The sequence below is a fragment of the Tetrao urogallus genome (genome assembly GCF_951394365.1).
Source record: "Tetrao urogallus genome assembly, chromosome: 1".
Lineage (NCBI taxonomy): Eukaryota > Metazoa > Chordata > Aves > Galliformes > Phasianidae > Tetrao > Tetrao urogallus.
The window spans coordinates 179,209,222-179,229,431 of record NC_136813.1 but is presented as its reverse complement, the minus strand read 5'-3'; the positions used below and the strand labels follow the sequence as shown (position 1 = coordinate 179,229,431).

The 20,210-nt window shown below is 41.5% G+C and overlaps 1 protein-coding gene across 1 annotated transcript in view; it reads right to left on the bottom strand.

Annotated features, from left to right (window-relative positions):
* Positions 1-15,402, bottom strand: part of LRRK2 (leucine rich repeat kinase 2) — a gene marked incomplete at both ends in the record, with an annotated part of 61,395 nt that extends 45,993 nt beyond the window's left edge. The window contains 7 exons of the mRNA XM_079536224.1: positions 1,918-2,049; positions 4,977-5,111; positions 5,620-5,754; positions 7,121-7,209; positions 10,549-10,655; positions 15,079-15,164; positions 15,243-15,402. Of these exons, the coding sequence (XP_079392350.1) occupies positions 1,918-2,049; positions 4,977-5,111; positions 5,620-5,754; positions 7,121-7,209; positions 10,549-10,655; positions 15,079-15,164; positions 15,243-15,402 (844 nt within the window). The remainder of the gene's footprint in view (positions 1-1,917; positions 2,050-4,976; positions 5,112-5,619; positions 5,755-7,120; positions 7,210-10,548; positions 10,656-15,078; positions 15,165-15,242) is intronic.
* Positions 15,403-20,210: the final 4,808 nt, after the last annotated feature.

Below are 20,210 nucleotides of genomic sequence, written 5' to 3'. Positions count from 1 at the left end.
GTGTTGAATTCCTGCAATGATTTGATTTATCCTGCCAAGAGACTGTTTTAACCCTGTTTCACCTTCTGATTTTGTCCTCATAAAATAGATCAAAAGTACCTTTGTAAATCCAGAACACATACATTGTGGAACAGTAGAAAGAACTAGCTTTTAATGATTAATGCATTTAAAGCACAGATTTTATCATAAGCTGTACGGCACATATTGTATGTTGAATATAAGGAATTGCACAAACGAAAGCAAGAAAAATAAAATAACTTCTCAATTTACTGTGAAAACAAATATCACGCATAATACAGCAACACTCATGTGGTAAAACACAGCTCAATAGCTACGGTTTCTATTTTGACATTTAATTTTAACTATTGTTCATAACAATGAGAATCACGTTAGCAGCATGAAAAGTGAAATTCAAATCTGTATCAATGTTTCTCAAGTACTTGAAATACCTGTATTTGAGCTTCAGAGATGGAATTACACACAAGAAAACCTAACCCCACCTCTTTACCAGTCTCATGTGCTTGGCAGGAAGGACAACCTAGAAACTTCATACTTGTTTCCCTCACTGTCTGCTGCTGTGGACACCTCTTCCCATATCCCTCCCAAAGTGGCACTTTATCAAGAGGAAAGGCATCTGTTAAGCTGAAAGAAGAAGTAACAGATCTCGTGGCTGTTTAACTGTCACTATTACTTGATAGTCAATAAACACTCGTGACAAATGCATGTTCCTGCCTGAGAGAGACCATGAAATCAGGTTGGTTGCACACAGGGCAGGATCACAGCATGTCAACAGAGTTGCTGTGTCCTCACAAATGTTACCATTCAGTTGGCCTTGCACAGGAAGCTCAAGGGTAACATCACCTCTTGCCTAAGAGCTGCAAATACCACCTCAGAAGCCACCACACTCTCTTTAAATGTTTATTTGGCTTTCTGGAGGGGAAGTGCAAGTTGCTCTGGTTTGCAGTCAAGTTTGATCTGTATTCTGCACAGTATCTGCATGAAGGAGAGGAAACAGATGGTGACAGGATGAGATCGATTTGATTACGGGATTTGTGCAGTGGTACTGGCTTCAGGCCACCACCTGCAAGAAATGGGAAGTCTAACTCATGAGAAAGACCTTGGCTGAGTGATGAGGAACCTGCCATGCAGCATAGGCTACTTCAGCTGCTACTCACAGTCTTTTTTAAAACAGTAGAGAGAAAAATATATTTATTTTCATTTGAACTTCCTATTACATAATCCTTAGCAACTGCTCAGATCAGCTTACTACAACAGCAAGAGATAGCACAGAGCTGAAAAGAGGTATATCCAATCTCTTTTAGACATTACTATTATTTTGCTTGATGTGACACCAGCCCTTGTCAGCTGAGATGAACAAAGGACCACAGCCAAGAGAAGCCCAGCAAACTGCCTGTCCCATGGCTGCAGGCAGGGGGCCCTGAGGCAGGCACCACAACCAAGCAGGAATGAATGCAGAAGAAGCTTACTGGATTACTGTTTGAATGCAGCAGGAAAAACACAGCCTTGGGGATCGCTTCTCATATCATTCCATACCAGCACCAAGTTCTCACACATCCAGCACTACCACTTCAAAAAATACTTTTAGAAGGACTTTTCTTCCATTCTATAATAATGTTATAAAGAATGGGAGATCTATTGATCTGCTAACTCTTTTCTCCAGGCTTTTCTGGCAGCTTCTGTCATTGTTACTAACATTTATCACGGAAGATTCCATACTGACTGCTACTGTGTTACCTCAACACCTTCACTTTGTTAGAAATACCGAGCAATATACCCCCCTGAAGACTAACTGGCATCGTAGCCCTAGCTGGCTTTAACACTAGACGTCAGTAACTCTGATTCTTACACGGTTGGACTAAACTGACAAAAAAAAAAAAAAAGAAATTGTGAACTTACCCAAAGTAAGCTTATGCAACAAGCAGCAACACACTTCCTGAACAGTTTCACTATTGGGGAAACTTTTCATCATTTCTACAATAACATTGTAGCAGCGAACATTTCCAGACATGAGCACTTCAACATTGCTGGCTAAAGAAACAGAAACAAAAATTACTTTTCAAGAGAAAAAAAACAGTAATTAGGTTGTAATAGAGACTTTCATTAAATAGAGTTAGAAAATGGATTCCATGTTTCAACTTTTGCTTACAATTTGAGAAGAGAGTGGCATTTTTTTTTCTTAGTCCTGCCATAGAAAGCATTAATTAATGACTACCAACACTTGGAAATAATTCATTAAGTTCAGAGTCCATATTAATTTTTATGGATTAGTTCCATTTCACACCATGCCATGTATCATCCTCAGTAACTACCAGTATGTAAATACTTTCTTAAAGATGAACAGATTTAAAAATATTAGTTCACTACCATATTTTACAGCATTATGATAGATATTGCCAGGCGCATGCAGCCTGAAAACAATTTAGATTTCTCACTTCTAATAGATGTCATTTATTTGTTCTAACCGTGTTGTTCCTCTTTCGTTTTCTTTCATTTTTAGAGTGAAAGTCACCAAGTCTAAATTTGGTTCAAATCACTTCTACCATATAACTATTACATACTGAGGGCATAGAAATATTCATCTAATGTTCCTATGATATTTTGAAAGTCAGTTCAAATTCTGTATTTCACAGAGTCAGTGATGGCTGAGATTGAACGGGACCTCTGAGGTCAACTGGAACAACCCCTCTGATCGAGCAGGATCCGCCTGAGCCAGAACCATGATCAAATGGCTTCTGAGTATCTCCAAGGACAGAGATTTCACAGCCTCTATGGGCAGCATGTGCCAGGGCTCAGTCACCTATTTACAGTTTACACCCTATTTACACCCTATTTACAGTTTATTATGCAGGTCAGATACAGAAATCAGTGGGAGAAATCATCCAGTAAAGTGATGGAATGCATCCTTTTCTAGAGAGGACCGCAATCTTGCATTTAGTAATTATAAACAAAATAGAATTACATTAATTAAAAACATTAATTAAAAAAATGAAAGCATCCTTGCAGTAGATAATGTTGGACAAATCCTGGCCCCAACAAATGAAAGAGAATCCTGTCACTGACTCCAAGACAGTTCAGATCTGCCCTACAGAAGTCCACAAACTTTCTTAATATTCTTTTCAACAGCTTGGCATTCCTATATATAATGATTTTCTGCAAATCAAAACAGGAAGTTCTGGTGAGAAGCATTTCTGAATCACTCTGTTAGTGAAGGAAGGTACTTTTCACAATGCTTTTAATATAATGGTGGTTTAGTAATATCATTCTTAACTGGAAAATACCTTTTAAAGTTTTGCACACTTCACAAGTCATCAATTCACAGGTGATAATAAACATATTACAGTATTCATAAGATTCTAAAATTGCTGACTAATAAGCATAATTAAGCATAATTAAGCACATATTTACATCCTGCAACATCAAAGCTGTGCTACATACATAGTGAGCCCCCATTTCCCAGCACCAGCTAGAGAAAAGGAGATGAGATGTGTAACATCTAACCTTAACCACCAAAACTTGAACATCAAGAATCTCACAGAAACTGATGAGGAGATCTGAGCAGTCCATAATTCAGGGCATAACAGGTACCTCTGTCAGCCTGAGATAAAATTTCTGCTGGAGGTGCCTGTTTCTCCTCATTAAATATAGGAGAAGCCTGGACAGATGTATCAATGTGTGACATTTAAATGGCAAAACTCATGTGATACATCACTTCCCTACAGACTTTGGTGGACAGCTGGCAGCAAAGCATTCACTCATTCAGTCAAGATGACTGAAATTAGAAAGAGTTCTTGTACAGCACTGGGATAAACTTCCACCCTTCCATTTTTTATGAAATATGAGATGGAACAAAGCCTATGTGTGTGCTGAATGATTTTCTCCAAGGTGGCTTCTCCAAGGTGCATGTAATGTGGGATGTACAGAGTATGAATGCTGGCCTAAGTAGCCTTGCTTTGCATATTCATGCACATCCCTATTTTCAGTCCTTCACATCAAAAATTGAACGTGCTAACTCTAAAATGAACACCTACCTTGAACAAAATCTTTGTCATGGTCTCCTCTTGGAACTAATACACTTTGTCTAAGCAATTATTTCTTTTAAAAGTCCTTAGAATTTGGCACCCTCTTCCTTAGGAAACAGAAATAACTTCTGGGTTAAGGTACAACTATTTCTGGCTTAAGGAATGCTTAATTTTTAAACACAAACTGGAAAAGCTAAAAGCTTGTAAATGAGAAACTAAACAGCTCAGAGCCTGATGAAATGTGGGAAACTACAGTCTAGTTCCTGTTTTACGGCATTCTCTGGGCCAGCATGCTTCCTATACAAATAGACAGGATGTATGAAGCATCATGAGACTCCATAATGTGTGCAGTGCTACTCATGTTCCTCATTGCAGATACCACTGAATGATCAGAGAGGGGTGCTTGAGCCAAACTCATTTTCTCAGCCCTGGCCTGCATTGGAGTGCATGGGAAATCTTCCCCCGTGGAATAGCCTCGGCCAGCAATGGTCCTTACAGGCTACATAAACTTACTGAATATATATTTGGTCAGTAAATAGGTCTTATTATTCAATCATTTTTAAAAGGCAGAGAACTTGAAATTTAACCCCTACAACCATGGTAAGTATCTTAGTTATCACTTATTCTGAGCAGAAGAAAGATTCTTTATGGGAGATATAATTACTACAAGAATGGCTGAAAAGGAAGAAGTCTCATTAAAAACTACAAGTCAGTATTTCCCATAGAGAACAGAAATGTGATTTGCCTGACCACTCCCAACCAATTCTCACTGCAATGCTGTACCCTCTGGCAAAATGAGTCACCATTTTTGCAGCATCAGTTTTTCTCTAGAGAGACATGTAAGTTTTATTTTATTCACAGTCACCAAAAGATTACCACGCACTGAGGCGAGCTGATACAAGATATGGGAAGAATGATTTTCAATAATGCACTTACACGGACCAGCTAAGGAATGTAATGAATAAAGTGCAGGAAGAATCACCTCTTCTTTCTCTGGAAACTCTTTAAATACTTCCAATATGATCATATGATCTTTGCTTTCAACAAATTCAGTCAGCTGCTCTTCTGGAACTAAATTAAAAAGGAAAAGAAAGAATGCATGTTTTGAGGAAATAATTCATATTCTGATACAAGATGAGAAAATGTAATTGTTTTTATAAAGTTTCCTTACAATTATTTTCTGTGGAACATGTGTTCCATAGGTATTCTCCATACCCGTACTTTCCATTTTCCTCAATAAAGATTCCTCTTACAAAAACCGAGCCCCTTTTACCAGCAGTTTTTCCAGACTACATTTTCTGTAACTGAGTTCTGACTTTTAAATGCTTCCCTATGATTATTTTGCAAAAATGCCTTTCAGTCTTTTTTACAGATCAAAGTTCAGGCGTTCCTCACCAAGACATCATGTAAGTAATGGAACACAGTGAAAACGCGTTTTGAGTTAGCTCTTTCAAGGAACACATTTAATACATTTAATCTGAAATGCAAGAATACTTTTTTTTTTCCAGTTAAATAAGTATCTACAGTCCCTTCCCAACCTGTACATTTCCCAATTTAATAACTCACAAAATACAAATACCTTTTTCAAAAAGCTTGCATAACGCTGTACACCCATGTTGCTGGATCTCTTCATTTTTAGGGAAGGTGTGCATGGCATTAAATACCAAGGAAAACACATCCACTTCTTCCTCCAGGAGCAGGAAAGCAATTACATCTAAACAGAAGAGATCATATGTTGAGCTGATGCATTCTCAGTGTGTTTACTGAAGAACTGTACTCAACATTAAAATCCCAAAGTCTTTAATTCTGCCCTTAAATTATACTCTGATGGCTCAAATCCAGGTTTTCGTATAACAGAGGAGGCTGTTATTGTTTAAGGCCATATTTTAGAATACAATTGGTATGTTCTAAAACATTACTGGCAAAAAAGATAGTTTCCCCTCTACACTCTTGCTCCCACTTTGCACTGGCACTTGTCAGACCTCTCAGTGAGCCAGTTCAACTTGCTAAACTGGTGGAAAATCAACCAACCCAAAAGGACACTTCTTTCAAGCTGAAGAATTTCACTGACAAAACTGCTGCAATACCGAGGGCTGGAATACATTTACAGAGGAAAGCAAATGGGGTGAACCATGATATCTGTCCATCTGTATCATGAAATCATATTTGCACTCTCTTGGCCATTGTGGCTAATCACTTCCAGCTAGAATGCAGTTCAAGTTTTTGGGCTCAGAGACAAAAAGAACATTAGCAGTCTTCTCTGACAAAGTAACAAGGTACAATTTGAAATATTTTTCTGAATTAAGATAGTTGGAATGAGAGTTTAAGTCTGTAATTAAAAAGAAGAGGAAATCAGGTTCATGAGGTAACAATCTTAAAAAATAGATAAATCAATAGCATGCAGCATTTTCTGAATGGGCCTGCCTCATTCTGCTGCTTGTAGCAGAAACCTGGACAGCCAGATGAGCTTTAACTACCTAAAATAAAGTCTAATCTTTATTATGTAAACAAGGCTGATTCTAATGTTTTCTAAAATCAGTGGAAACATTCCTATTTGAACAATAATTTAGTATTATACGCTACCATGAATAAAGCTAGCAGAATACCTCCTTTGCAGTCTCTCTTTAATTTCAACAGTTTAGGACTGAGAAAAAAGGTCTCAGTATCCGGTAAGATTGAGTCTCTGGAGAGCAGAATAATAAATACAGCAGAGATGATTTTACTCCTTTCAAATCTACAAACCAGTACTAAAGAAATCAAGTCAGACTGTCATCAAGTTTATACTTTGCTAAGGAAGAATAAGCTCTTACTTATTTAACTTAATTATACAGCAAGTATTTATGCCCATGCTAATAACAAGCATAGCAAGGCATGTTCTTCATGGCCTTGCAATTAGAAGATTCCTTTCCACCTAGTTCAAAAAAGGTGCAAAACAGTACAGTTATTACTTTGCGTACGAGTACAAATGACTTTGGAGAGTAAAACAGACAAGCCAGGGCAAAGCGTACAGTCACACAATTTATACCACAGTTCTGTGTTTTAAAGGCTCAGATAGAGTAGGAAAAATTAACAGACAATACCTGACATCAGGAGTAGATTTAATGTTTTTAGTCCTATTACTGAGAGAATTACATTTCCTTTGTGGACTGTGAGCATTTTAAGAATCTGCCTAAAAATTAAAAAAAAAAGAAAAAAGAAAAAAGGAAGAGTTATAGATAAAGAAATACAAACATACTTTTTTTAAAATCAAAGTTACTTAAAAAAAAAAGAACAAACAAGAACAGAAATTAGCAGCAGTCTTTAAAGCCATTTAATTTTTAACTGTGTATACTTCTATTAATTCTACAGAAGACAAGTTTTATTCAGAACACAATTATTCTAATTATTCTACAGAAAGCAGGGCCGTGGTGTGCAGCAGGCTGTAGATCATAGAATCATAGAATCACAGAATGGGTTGAAAAAGACCACAGTGCTCATCTAGTTTCAATCCCCTGCTATGTGCCAACCACCAGACCAGGCTGCCCAGAGCCACGTCCAGCCTGGCCTTGAATGCCTCCAGGGATGGGGCATCCACAGCCTCCTTGGGCAACCTGTTCCAGTGATGGTATGGCAGTGTTCTGTTTGTTGCAAGGATGAAGTTACAGTGAATTATGAAGGATTTTCTGGAAGAGAAAAAGCAATTACTCAGCTAAAGAATTTGAACAGCATCATGGAGAATTCTACCCTAAGGTTCTGTTGTACAGCACTTATGTGATGCTGGACAAATCACTACCAAGTGTTTCACAGACTCACAATTGCACACTCTCTCCTTTCTGGGTGAGTCAACTTCCACGGATACAAAATCTGTGGATATTAACCTCTGAAATGTTGCAAGCAGAGTCAAATGAAGTTGAATTCTTAAACACTAAGAGAGTCAAGCAATGGTAGTTACTCTGAAAAATCCAGAGCATGCATCACATTAGGCACCTAAAAATCAGTTGATGTTTCTAACACCATTTACTAAGATGGTGACCTCAAATCTGTAACAACTCCTCCCAACAAGATTGTAAAGCTCTAGGCAATATTGACGAATGCAAAGAAAAGCGAAGAAGAAATTAATAGGCCAGTTTTCAGACAGGGTATCCAAAACAAGGCAGCGGGCCACACACTGAATAATGATGATGTTGTGTGCTTTGTTAATGCCTGTACTTACAAGCTAGGATGATTATATTTCCTCTTTGTATTTATTTCTTAATGTTTAAAATGTATTTTTTATTAAAAGTTTTTTATTTATTTTCTTGATGTACTATGATGCTGCTAGCATAAATCTCTCCTGGAGCGCTACTGTAGCAGCTGTGATGATCACAGAACACAGAAGAGGGCTAGAAAAAATATTGTGTGTGGATTATCTTAAGAATAGAAAATAAAATCCAACTAAATGCAGATGCTTCCCCCCCCACCTCCTTCCCCCCCACACTTCAAACTCAGAACAGATTCCTCCCTGAAGTTCCTGTATGCACACTTTGGATACTGGCATTTCAGTCCTGAGGCAAATTCTTGGCCAAGCGTAAGCCCAAGTGGATGGACTGAGTATCTGGGTGATGAGTCAACAAAAACAAGGAGCCACCCTAACCAAGCTGGTAGAGTAACTAACACCTATAAATGTGGTTCCCTAACCTGCTGATTAAAATGTTGTAGTCTTAGACATTCCTAATGCATTTTGTTTTCTATTTGCAGGTGTGAGCATACATGCATACCCATGTAGAAACTGTAGCATGAAGATTTCTTTACCTCCTTGCTCCATAATCAGCTGTGGGCAATACACTGGGAGGAAATGCAGCCACGACAGCTCTCCTGAACTGACCAAAGAGATATTTCACACCATGTAATGTCATGTTCAGCAATAAAACTGGGAGAAGTTTGCCAAGGGTTGCTGTTGCTTGGGGAATGGCTGGACATTGGTGGACCGGTGGCAAATTATTGCTTTTATGCCACTTGCTTTGTTTTATTGATTTTTACTCTTTTACTTATTGCAATGCCTTTATGTCAAATGATGAGTTTTCTCACTTTTGCCCCTCTGATTCTCTTTGCAGTCCCACTGGAGGGAGCAAATGGGTGGCTATGTGTTGCTTATCTCACAAGTGTGAGTGTATAACCCGCAACAGGAGACTGCGAAATACCAGCTCAAAAACGGAGTAATTTTCTGGGGACCAAAGAATAAACACTATCTTTAGAGTTACTGTACCTTCCAGAATAAGTTAATTAACAAGTGTGCCAAAGAAATCGTAACTAGCTGGTACAGCTTCACCTCATTATTGTTCATGAAAAGCAACAAAAAATCACTTGTGCTTTCCAACAAAAACAAGGCAGTTCATGCCCCTGCTGACTCTGTACTCTAGCCACCATTAAAAAAAACAAACCACAACAGACATACCACAACTTCATGCAAGTAACGTAACAGTAGCAGCCTTTCTAAGGAAGGGTATGGTGAAGACTGTAAAAGCAGAGAAAGATCTACTAGTGAAGTCATACGGCTGTAGCTTCTTGCTGTCATTATCTGCCTTGAATGAGGCAACCTGTCAAAGTGAGAGGGCACCAAAGCAAGCCCTTCTCTTCCATTTGTATTATACTTGCATCTGCAACTAGCATTTATCATGGTACAACTTCAGTTAACCTTTGTCAGTCTTCATCCCATCTAAACACAGCCACTTTTGGTTAGGCTCCCTCAAGAGCCAATGGAGAGATATGGGCATGTTGAAATCCAAGCATGCCTTGCTTCAGCATTACTTACTGCAACGATGGAAAGAATCACCTTCTGAAAGTAGCTGTGTCCTCTGACTTCACATGTAGTTGAGGTGACTACTTTAAATACTTTATTTTCAGACAACTACGATCAGGTGTGAGAAACGTCTTGATTTATACCAATTGAGACTTGTGGATAATAACACATCATATTTGTGAATAACACATACACAGAACTGTCCAGGTGATACTGTCTGTTAAAATAAAACATCTTCACAGCCACAGCATCCCAGAATCACTGTAATTGGCAAGGAGCTCAGAAGATCTTATTTCAGCTCCCCAGCCCAGGGTCAATTACAGCTGATTGTTCAGAGCTATGGACAGTCGGGTTCTGAATATCTCCAAGGCTTAGGACTTCACAGCCTCTCTAGGCAACTCGTTCCATTCTTTGATCAATCTCAAACCATTAAAATACAACTGATTGGTTTTTTTTCATGTTTAAGAGGAATTTTCTCCATTTCAATTTGTGCCTAATGCTTCTTGTCCTACCACTAGGCAATCCCAGAGAGGAGCCTGGCTCAGTTTTCTTTATTCTCCCCATCAGGAATTTATACACACAGATAAGACCCCTGCTTGCATGAATCTTTTATTGTAAAACCTGAAGAAATCCATAAAAATATTTATGTAGAAGCTGATGTAATAACTTTACATAAAAGCATTTTATTGCATATGTATGCTGCCGTGATATAAAACATTTTGAAAAACTCTTTGCGTACAACATACTTACTGGTGAACACCCAGTACTTCCCAGTCCTTCCCAACATCCTTAAGAGCTATGTTCTGCAGAGTGCTTGGACAAATTTCAATCAACTTGCAAAGAAGTGACCAACCCATCTGTAAAAGAAAAATACAGCTATTGTAGAAGAGATAGTCCATTTGGAACCTAAGTGTTATGTTTTAATACCCTGGCTTTCAGAAGATACATGTTCTGAAAAGATACCTAGCTAAATGAGAGATAATTAATTAACACAAGACAAAGGACATAAAGAGCGAAGAGCTGAAAGTCAAACATATGCTAATGATTCTGAGTGCATCACTAGTAGCAACATACAACCTTCCACTGCTTGAGGCTAGAGAACACACACATAAGGGATTTTGAGAGAGGAAAAAAAAGGTAGGAGATCCACAGTATTCCATCAAGGGCCACTAAAGACCACTGGACAGCTATTCCAACTTCACTGAAGCACAGCACTCATCATAAGAATTTGATGCTTAATTGCAATTGATAGGGAGAAAGGATGTATTTGTTTTTGAAATCTCCATGTCAAGTGCCTTGACTTTCAAATTTCTGAAAATAAAGCTGAAAATAAACAAGATAAATAAACTGAAAAAAATGCTCCTCTTTGGTCGTTCACGTTCCCTGTTCCCTGATACTGGAACAATGGTCTTTATCATTATGACAGCATGCTGGGCGTATCGGCCTTCAGGCTGATAAAACCAAACATGTGGATGATGGCATTGAGCAAAACCCATGGAAAAAAAATTAGCTGATGAACAAGAAAACCCCGTTGTACTAAAGAGAGGAAGAGAGCTGGAAAAGGTCAGAAATTCAAGATATAATGGATTTTACAAATAGAAATGAAAACAAAAGCATAAAAGTACCTGAGCACATTAAAAAAAAAGGAGAAGAACAAAAAGTGGAAGTAGAACTGTGTGCTGTATCAATAGGGTTAAAACAGAAGATAACCCTCCCTGTGGCAGGGGGGTTGGAACATGATGATCCCTGGGGTCCTTTCCAATCCAAGCCATTCTATGATTCCATAATCTAGGTATAGCTCAAAAACAATAAGCACAATTAAACCAGATTTCAGCAGAAGAGTTATATAGAGCAAGGGGGTCAAGACAAGACAGCTACCAAAACCAGGAAAGTAAGCAGCCTTTTCCATGGAGTGTAACTGCATAACTGCAGAGTTCATAGAGATTCTGTGATCTCTAACCTGCAGCATGAAAGACGAGAGACACGAGCAGCACAGACTAGAAACTTGGCAGCTTTCGTGACAGCTTTGGCAAGTCTATGAAAAAGGTGATGTAGCTCCCGGGGAAAAAGAATTCTGTTCTTACACTTCATAGGGTCACAGGCACTACGTTCACACTGCCTGCAGTAGCTTAGCTTTTGTTGCAGTGTAGATTTGCAGAGCCAAATATTTTAAGCCAATTTAACTCTTCAGCTGAAACTTGCAATCTGAGCTTGACCATGAGCCAGTTTCCATGCTCTCCCCTTGCTTAGACAGCTAGCTGACTTGCTCCATGTTAAAGTAGAAACCAATTAATATGGACAGTCAAGACAATTAGTCTAGGCTGTGTGACAGTTTCAATCAAATTTTGAATACATACAGACCAGCAAAGCTCCCCAGTATGGGGTTATATACCATCTAATTTTCCATGTCCAAAGCAACAAATATCAAAGCTGCAAGGCAAATACATTGCAGAGGTGACCATTAATTGATACCCTGTATATTATTTTGAAAAGATTTTGAAGGGCCACTTTCTCCCATAGTAATTGCTAAGTTTAGAACCCAATGAAAATCAGCACAATGACTTTACAGAAGTAATTTTTGTACTAAAATGGGCTCTGATATTGATATTTCTATCGACCATTTTTACTTGGATTATTGTGACTCCAAGTGTGCCAAACATTTGTAAGGACTGTGGAGCCAGGGAAGTCAGAAGCAAACATGTGACCTGCTGATATGAGGTCAGTTTTACAATATTAACATCACAGCCTGAAATAACAAAGAGCTTATTATCAATTTACAGTTACATAAGCAAGTAAGGATCTTTTAAATAACAGAAACTCTAAAGGGAAAGGAAAAAAGCACAAAATACAAAGATATTCTTAAAAACATCTGAGCGGCCACGACACGTACAGACAGCTGACGGCAGCAATGAAACTCTGTTATTTTTAAATCAAGTCCTTTTCATTTCTAGCATGCAATGAATTTATATGACATTAGCTCACACCTTTCTATGTGACACAATAAGGCTCTGCTGACTGCTCTTTCCTCAAGTGCACACAAATTTTGCTCCACAGTTTCTAACCCACTCCAGTTAGTGTCAGCCAGTAACTGAACAAAGAAACTGCCATGTTCCCTTAGAAGATGTCTACTTTACTTCACAGTGGTATTGACCTTACAGCTCAGTCTTTTTCTATTTATAAAGCAGCCTGTAAGGTTTATGCCCATAGCCTGATTTGCACTGGTACCTGAAATACTGAGCTGTTAAGCAAACTTACTCAGTAAAAGCTGGCGGAACAGCAACAGCATACAATGCTTTGCAACTAGGTGAGCACAGGATGGGAAAGAAAATCCTCATTTCAGATATGGCTCTCACTTACTCTATTATGAGAGTCAGTTTTATTATAATGCCAAAAGCAAAAAAAGATTCAATCAACTTATTCAGTGAAAATTCATTAGCAGTATGAAGAGACTACACCGAAATCAGGGCCATGTCATCTCACTGATGCCATAGGATTTTGTATTCACAAAGGTCGCAATGAGCTGCAATGGATGCAGCAAGGAGGGCAGCACTCTGCTGAGACACTGCAGGTGTTTGCAAATACTATAACAGAATGTGAAGGAAGAGCTGCCCACGGCATTTTGTGCAGATTAGAGCTTTGCACTGCCTTTGAGCTTTGTTTTGATGCCTGAGTACAATGTAGTAATGCAAAGAAGTCACTTCAAAGTTCTGCATTACATCAAATTAAAGTTGAGATTTATACTACTATTAAAATGAAAACTAAGTGATCGCTGCCTTGTAATGGAATTCTTAAGAGCCTCATGCAGCCCTCTCAGACCTGCTTCTGGCTGTGCTTCAATCTCGTGTTTTTCACTTCCTTGCCTGAACTCCTCAGCAGTGGTTTTGTGAATTGTGACATATCTAATATGCTTCATCCTGAAAAAAAATTACTGCTTTATCTTTATTTCCTAGCAACCTGACAATTCTACAGTAAAACAAATTAAAATTTCAGACTCTGCACAAGCACTCAGTCTTTAGAAGAACCTTTCATATTTTAATCTGAATTATATGTTCTGATCACTAGCTAAGGTCTATGAATTAAAAAAAAAACCTTACACTACAGTATTATTTAAGAGGCATATGCAGCATGATTTGTTTTGTGAATTGGGAACAAGTAGAGGATGCCAGAAATCTTATAACCATACCAACGTACTTAATACACAAAGAGAGTGAGTTGCACACATCTGGAGTTTGTAAACGTTCTTTGGGCACAGCATAGTCAGGAATTCAATACATGCCTGCCAAGAAGGGGCTCTCCATGGCCCAGCAGCAGCACTGTGAGCTCAGCACTGAGCCGGTCAAGTGCTACCCCATGTTTACACGGGACATTTGTAGGAGCAGCCAAGCAGAACCTTCAGCTGCAGACGCTCCTCCGAGGTACAGGGCATGTTTCCCCTACAAACCAGCTGTATGACTGTCAAAGGATTGGGCCACAGGGGCAGAAATGTACCTTAAGCCATTCTGCTAGAAGTCTCTGTCACTATGGTAAAATATTGACACATCAGAAATACACTGGAAGGCACTTCTGATAGCTCAGAAGACTGTCAGGTGTGCAGAAGAGCGTGAAGAGCCCAGAAGCACTTGTGTGCTCTTTCAGTGCAGAAGGTCAACTGTATCCTGAACTGCATCAGAAGAGGGGTAGCCAGCAGGCAGAAGGAGCTGATTTTGTCTCTCTGCTCTGCCCTTCCGAGGCCCCATCTGGAGTTCTGTGTCCAGGCCTGGAACTCCCAGCACAGGAAGGATGTGGAGCTGTTGGAGTTGGTCCAGAAGGCCATGAAGATGATCAGAGCACCCCTCCTATGAAGACTGGCTGACAGAGCTGGGGCTGTTCAACCTGGACATGGCTCTGGGGAGACCTCACTGCAGCCTTCCAGTAATTTAAGGGGGGCTTATCAACAGGAAGAGGAACAACTTTCTACACGAGGGACAAGGAGAAGCGGCTTTAAATTAAACGATGGGAGACGCAAATTAGATGTTAGGAAGAAATATTTTACTCAGAGGGCTGTAAGGCTCTGGCACAGCTGCCACAGCTGTGGGTGCCCCATCCCTGCAGGCGCTCAGGGCCGGGATGGATGAGGCCCTGGGCAGCCTGAGCTGGTGCAGCCCACGGTAGGGGTTGGGGCTGGTGGGCTTTAAGGTCCCCTCCAAGCCAAACCATTCGCTGACTCCACGATAAGCCCGTAAAGAGCCCACAGACCCGCGGACCGCTCGCGCGCGGTGTCGGGGAGGAGCGTTCCATTACCTGCTGCACGCCGGCCGCTCCCGCGTACAGGTCGAGCACCAGCAGCAGGGGCACGTGGGCGTTGCAGCCGCCGAACAGCCGCGGAGCTGCGGGGACACGGAGAGCTGCGTTAGGGCCCGGCGGAGCGGGGCCGGGAGGGCGGGCGGGCAGAGGCCGCCCCTTACCGCTCTGTCGGGCCGCCAGCTCCAGCATGTCGCTCAGCGTCTGCGCCAGAGTCTCCGGCCGTTTCCTCTCCTGAACGTTGCGGAGCCGGACGAGCAGCTTCCTCAGCGCCTCCTCCTCTCCCGCCGCCACCGTCCGCTCCCAGGGGCAGCTGCTGGCCATGGCCGCGTCGCTGTCCCCCGCGCCGGGCGCCTCACCCCATCCGATGCGGCCCGTGGGGACTGACAGCGAACGACGCGGACCCGTCCCGGCGCGCACGCAGGGCCGCGCGGCGTCACCCGGCCTCACCCGGCTATTTCGGTTCGCCCCTCCCGCCGCCCGCCCCGCGCTCCGGGTACACGGCCGAGGCCAAACCCCGCGGGCGGGAGGGAGGGAGGGAGGTGAGGAGGGAACGCCGCCGTCACCAGAAGGGGGCTCCCGCGAGGGCCGGCGTGCTGGCGGCCCACCCTTTTGCAGTGATTGACAACACGAGCGTCCAATAGAATGGCAGAGCGGCGGCACCGCCCCGGCTAAAAAGAAAGCCCTGGCGGGTGCGCTGCTGATTGAGGGTGGTGGGGTCGTTTGGTGGTGCTTTTTTTTATTATTATTTATTTTGGGGGGGGGGGGGCGCGTTGTTTTGTTTTTGTGTTTTTCTTCTTCTTTAGCGTGAGGAAGGCAGCATTGCTATGTGGTAGCTTACACAGCAGGGAAGGAGAAGGAGGCAGATGTAGTTAACGTGCTTATTCCCTGGATGAGCGGCAGGTCTTGAGATCACCTGGTGTCTCCTTGTGTGATGCAGTGTTTGGGGGTGTCCTTCTCTAGGGCTCTGTGTAGAAGGACTTGGGAGTTCTGCTACACAGCAGGTTGGCCATGAGCCACCAGTATGATGTTGTGGTCAAGAAGACCAATGGTTTCCTGGAGTGCATTAAGGAGAGTTTGGTCAGCAGGTTAAGGGAGGTGACCCCCCCCCCTCTGCTCTGCCTTGCTGAGGCTGCAGCTGGAGTGCTCTGTCCAGTTCTGGGCTCCCTAGTGCAAGAAAGAGTGTCCAGCAGAGGGTTGCAGAGGTGACTGTGGGCCTGGGGTGTTTCCCTTATGAAGAAAGGCTGTGACCTGGGGCACATCCTGGAGGAGACCAGGAAGGGATCTTTTCAACACTTAAAAATATCTAAAGGGCTAGAGTCAAGTGGATGCAGCCGGGCTCTTTTCAGTGGTGTCCAGAGACAGGAGAGTGGGTACAGATTGGGATGTAGGAAGTTTTATGCAAACGTGGGAAAAAAACTTCTTTGTTGTGAGGGTGACAGAGCACTTGCACAGACTGCCTGGAGAGGTTGTGGAGCATCCTTTTCTGGAGATTTCAAAGGCCATCTGAGCACTTTCCTTACTTTCCTGTGTGGCTCACTGTAGGGAGCTTGCTTCAGCAGGGTTTTGGACTCAATGATCTCTAGAGGTCCGTTACAATTCAGTGATTCTTCTTGGTGGAACATGGGGTGGGAGCTGAGGCCTTTCCTGAAAGGTGAGGCTGCTGTGAGGCAGCTGAGATGATGCCGAGGGCCTGGTGGAGCAGGTTAACCTTGGCCAAGGGAGGCAAGTGCTTGCAAGTATTTTGGCCCATGGGCTTGGTCAGGTCTGTGGGTTTGCTTAAAAGAAACCTTTTGTTGCCTGTAGAAGTAAAATTTCACTCCAAGCTGTGCAGGGAGAGTTTGCGATTCTGAGATAAGAAAGTTCTCCTGCCCTGAGCATGCATTGCTTCACCTGTGGTTGATGCAATCTTCCTGTAATCTGGCAATGCTTCCGGCGCCTCAGCCGCTTTACTGAGGGAGCGGTATGTGGGCAGCAGGCTGCCAAGTAAATAGCTAAGAAAAGCATTACGAGTGGTGTAAGTTACATAGAGGAGTTGTATGCTCTTTGAATATTAAGGGAATAAACTTTGCAATTAAATTGGAATTTTTTTAGACAAAAGTCCAGTTTGGCAGTTCGTGGTAGGAGTATGGGTTTACTTGAAGCTTGTGCTCAGATTAGTGTTTGATTGATAGAAATGTGCAATATTGATTGAACAGCTGATTTACAGGTCATTAGTTTTTTCAAAATAAGCTCTAAGCAGCCATGTTTGTGAATGCTTTGAACACTCATGGTGCTGGTGTATTGGTCCTGGAGGGCTCAGACATTGCTGCCCTCATCTGCACAGAGAAACTATTGTCTTGGCATCCCAATTATAGTCTGCTAATTAGGGCTCAGTTTGTTTAGTGATGAGCTGGTAGTATCTCCCTCTCTAAAGCACTGGGAAACAAAATGCGAGGTAGCCTTATGAAATAGTGACTAATAGTTTGAGATGTGTGGAACTCATTGCATCTGGAATAAAACGAAAATAAGATGAGTGAAACCAATCCATTTAATTCAAAAGAAGTTTTTTCTTACTGCAAAACCATTAATTCATGCATAAATAATAACTTTTAAATCAAGAAAAGATATTCTAAGCTTTTTTTTTTTGCAAAACAAATGCAAATCCGCTGTCTCTGATTTTATCAGTAATTGGCTTTTTCCAGAACCTGCCAAGCTGTAGCCTCTATCAGACTTCAACAAAAGATTTTTAAAGGTCAATCTTTGGAGTTAATACTGGTCAGAAATGTCACCTTTAAGTTTTAGAATCTCTGCAGTTACAACTAATGATACTGATAGTCATGTTAATACAACTTTCAAATACTGAAAGGGGTTTTGTGGCCATTTTGTAAATTCAGTTGAACTTCCTTCTGGCTGTGCTGCTGCTCTGGATTTCTTTACATTGCAGTTCATATAAGGATGCAATGGTGTAAGTTACATACTGGAGTGTCAGTGGATCTAAGTGACATAAATTTGTGGCTTTAAGGAAGTAAGTTCTCGTGTCTTGGTTGCTGTCCACATGTATGTGTTGAGTTTCTGCTCTTCTGCATTTAAGAGCCTTGTGTGCGTCAGCTCTTTTCTGGTCAACTCTACTTCAAACAGCTTTCAGTGGTTTAGCAAACTTCAAGCTTGATTATTCGGTAAATGAAAAGAGAAAGCAGATATTAAAGCTCAAATGTAATCTTGATTCATACTTTAAGAGGTTTTTTTTCTGTTTCCTAAGGGATCTCAGGTTCAGTTCTTCAACATGTCCTATTTGTGTATGTTGTCAGTCCACCCCTCCATCCGCTCTTCTGGCACTCCCTAAATTCCAAATGATTTTCACTTCCAAGCACTTGTTTCCTTAAGTGTTTTTTAATGAAACTAGGATTGTTTAGCACCTGGCTCTGTCTTGAGGCTGGGTGCTTTGGGTGTACAAGTTATTTCTCCTTTTTGTTTTTAATGAGACTGACGGCTAACTGCTCTGTCTGTACTGCTGTGTATTTATCCTCCTGGATGGGACCTCTAATACCCATTCGGTAATGTATTATCTCTGGAGTGTGACCATTTAGACAGATACAATGACATAACAATGTATTAATACGGAGATTAATAAATTTTTCTTTCTGGTGATGTGTAGAAGCAGATCTCAACTTCCAGCTTTTGTATCATAATTGGAAAAAAAAAGCATGGTGTCAGAGAGCAGTGGAGATTTGATAGTCTTGCTCAAATGAGTCTGGGGATTGTGGTGTAAATGGGATAAGTACAATTTTAGGTTCCCCTACTTTCCTGCTGTAGTTTATGAACACATGAGAGCAATGCAGAACTATGTGAAATATTATATTGAAGACTGAGATTTGGTTTTCAGGAAAATATAAGGCAATATGAATGTTTTGATTATTGTGTTTTTGATTCTTGTACATAAGGAAGTCTTTTTTTCTTATTTGTCACCTGATTTCAGTAGAGAAAATAGGAACCTGATCACATTAATCACAGTACAGCCACTCTCAGTTAATCTAAGACTGTGGGACTGCATTTAACAGCTGGTGTGTTTGAACCCCATTGTTTTTAACCTGACTCACCTTTGTAGTTAGTAACCTCCATTTCCTTTTTTAAACTTTGTGCCACTGGCCATGAGAGTCTAGAGATAGGGCTTGGAGTAGGCTCTTCGGTAGTGTGTCTGGTGAGAGCTCATTCAGGTAGAATCCAGGTGTGTGCTGGACAGATTTCACTTTGGGGCAGTGCATGGATGTGGCTGAAAGGCTGGTTGATCCAGGGTTTGATGTGGGACTGTGTAATAGGATGCCTGAGGAGCGGCTGCCACATTGCTGAGAAGAAACTTAACCAGTGAAGATGTAGATTCTTCTGAATATAACACAGAAATATTTATAGCCTGCCCTTTGTCAGAGGCATGATTTCTTGTAAGAAGCAAGAAGTTATTTCCTTATTCTGTTTGTAGGTGAAGCCATCAGTGTGATAGGTGTCATGGTTTTATGATTTTTGGTCATCAGTATTCCACACCATAACATCATGTAATGCACTGGGGGTGGGGTTTGATATCTGCCGAATGTTCGTCCGACGGAGAAGAACTGCATTTCCCCAGGAGGCTTTGCGGTCAGCAAGGGGATATAACTCCATGCAAGGTCACCTGATCCTGCTTCTTCGCCTGCGCTTCGCTGTCTGCGCTTCGCTATCTGCGCTTCGCTGCCTGCGCTTCGCCATCTGCACTTTGCCGTCTGTACTTCAGTCACTCAACTGGACTGCACTTCTCACCCCAGCATTGTGGTGAGGTCTATACAATTCAAACAGATTCTCTCTCTCTCTCTCATTGTATTTTACTAATACTATATTTAGTAAAATCATTTGTTCCACCTCAGATTAGTGCTGTTGTTTTCAAGTATTTTGGGGTCCCCTGCTTCCCCTTTCCCAGAGGCGCGGATCCGCAGATCCCTCCGCCCTGCTGGTCACGGAACTGGGCCGGACCAGCCCATAAACCGTTGACATTTTTGGTGGAGAATGCGGGCAACAGTTGCTTTCTAGCTGTTTAGACTCTCTGCTCTCGGAGAGTTCCGTTGGGAAAGCTTATCTGTTTTACCACTACTCTCTGAAAACGTGACCTTGAGAACTCCAGGCGG